Raw genomic sequence first — 2,069 nt, 5'->3', positions numbered from 1 at the left:
GGGTCTCTGTCCCCCTCTCTCTCTGGGTCTCTGTCCCCCTCTCTCTCTGGTCTCTGTCCCCCTCTCCCTCTGGGTCTCTGTCTTCCTCCCTCTCTGGGTCTCTGCCCTCTGTCTTGGGTCTCTGTCCCCTATCTCTGTGTCTCTGTCCCCGTCTCTGGGTGTCTGTCCCCCTCCATCCTCCCGGCTCACGTGTCCTGTGTCCCTGCAGCTGAACTCCTTCGAGCAGCTCTGCATCAACTACACCAACGAGAAGCTGCAGCAGCTCTTCAACCACACCATGTTCGTGCTGGAGCAGGAGGAGTACCAGCGCGAGGGCATCCCCTGGACCTTCCTCGACTTCGGCCTTGACCTGCAGCCCTGCATTGACCTCATCGAGCGGCCGGTGAGCCCCAGGCCCCTCCCAGCCCACACTCGGGGCTCAGATCCGTCTCTCCCGGCATCTGCACGGCCACGGTCCAGCTCCTCCTCTGCTGGGCCTCAGGATGCCCTGTGGGTTCTGTGGGGAAGGTGACAGCACCTGCTTCCTAGATCATTTGTGACCCTAGATGATGAGGATCCAGAACATGCCTGCTACAGGGCCTGGCTCCAATCAATCAGTTAATCAGGGCTCCCACTGTAACTATTGTTCTCACGTTTGAAAAAGCGGTTTAATGGACTCACAGTTCCGTGTGGCTGGGGCGGTCTCACGATCATGGCGGAAGGCTACAGGCACATCTTACACGGCGGCAGGCAAGAGAGAGTGAGAACCAAGCAAAACAGGTTTCTCCTTATGAAAACATCAGAGCTCGTGAGATTTACTCACTACCACGAGAACAGCATGGCGAAACTGCCCCCATGATTCAAATACCTCCCACCGGGTCCCCCCTACAACACGTGGGAATTATGGGAGCTACCATTCAAGATGAGATTTGGGTGGGAACACAGCCAAACCATATCAGTTTAGATGCACAGATCATGAAAACTGTTCTAGAATGAACAGCTGATTTTGTGGCTCTCACTGTAACTATGGTTCTCATGTTTGTTTTTATGTCCGAGTGTGACTTATAAGAGCTAAAAATCAGCAGCCACCTGAGTGTCCAACATTAGGGGATCTGACTTACTCTCCCCCTGCTGTTGATGGCCAGGCCAACCCCCCTGGACTCCTGGCCCTGCTGGACGAGGAGTGCTGGTTCCCGAAGGCCACAGATAAGTCGTTTGTAGAGAAGGTAGCCCAAGAACAGGGCGGCCACCCCAAGTTCCAACGGCCGAGGCACCTGCGGGATCAGGCCGACTTCAGCGTTCTGCACTATGCGGGCAAGGTAGGAGCAGGGGCCAGCTTTGGGGCATGTGGGTGGGAGTGGGGATCAAGGGGTTTCCACTAGCTGCAGATGGGGAGAGGGTGCAAAGGGAAAACAGGGGCCTCCTGAGGTCCAAACAAACAGAGCAGGGGCCAGGAGAACCCAGGGAGCAGCAAGGACTCTGTCCAATGGGGTCAGCAAAAACTTCCTCAAAGAGGCGATATTTGCAGTGGCTTTTGAGGGTTGAGTAGGAGTTCATCAAGAGGCGATCTGTGTGCATTTTTTTCACTTATTCAGCAAACACGTGTGGGGGCCATTTGTGTGCCCAGCTCCATGCTGAGCAAAGCTGGATACACAGATCGGACGTGGTTTCTGTCCTCACAAAGATGCCTATCTGGGAGGGAGGCGAGTGCGGACCGTGAGGACATAAGGTCAGGAGGTGTTTGAGTGGAAGCTGCTAAGGGTGACATCAGAGCCCGGGAGAGGAACAGCAGGGAGGGCTTCACAGAAGAGAATACGCCCAATCTGAAATCCACGTCAAGAGTCAGGAAACATTTCTGTTAAGACAGTCAGTAGTTTCAGCTTTGTGGGCCAGACGTCTCTGCCACAGCAATGCAATTCTGTCACGGTCGCACAAAAAAAGCCACAGATAATACATAAGTATCTTCAAGCCCCCAGGGCAGAAGAAAGGAAAAACAGACTGTGATACAGTTTTGGAGGGCTTTTCTGCCCCAACAAGGCCCCCATGAGTTAGACAATGAGATATAAATGAAGGTTCTATGCCAACAAAAC

At 54.0% G+C, this 2,069-nt stretch overlaps 1 protein-coding gene across 1 annotated transcript in view; it reads left to right on the top strand.

The window, feature by feature from the left end:
- Positions 1 to 2,069, top strand: part of MYH14 (myosin heavy chain 14) — a 117,532-nt gene that overhangs the window by 46,419 nt on the left and 69,044 nt on the right. Inside the window, exons 14-15 of the mRNA XM_017512533.2 lie at positions 209 to 382; positions 1,125 to 1,298. Coding sequence (XP_017368022.2) covers positions 209 to 382; positions 1,125 to 1,298 — 348 coding nt within the window. The remainder of the gene's footprint in view (positions 1 to 208; positions 383 to 1,124; positions 1,299 to 2,069) is intronic.

This window comes from Cebus imitator, unplaced genomic scaffold (assembly GCF_001604975.1).
Source record: "Cebus imitator isolate Cc_AM_T3 unplaced genomic scaffold, Cebus_imitator-1.0 Scaffold473, whole genome shotgun sequence".
NCBI lineage: Eukaryota > Metazoa > Chordata > Mammalia > Primates > Cebidae > Cebus > Cebus imitator.
Note: the sequence above shows the minus strand (reverse complement) of the source record. Positions and strands in the feature narration are given on the sequence as shown.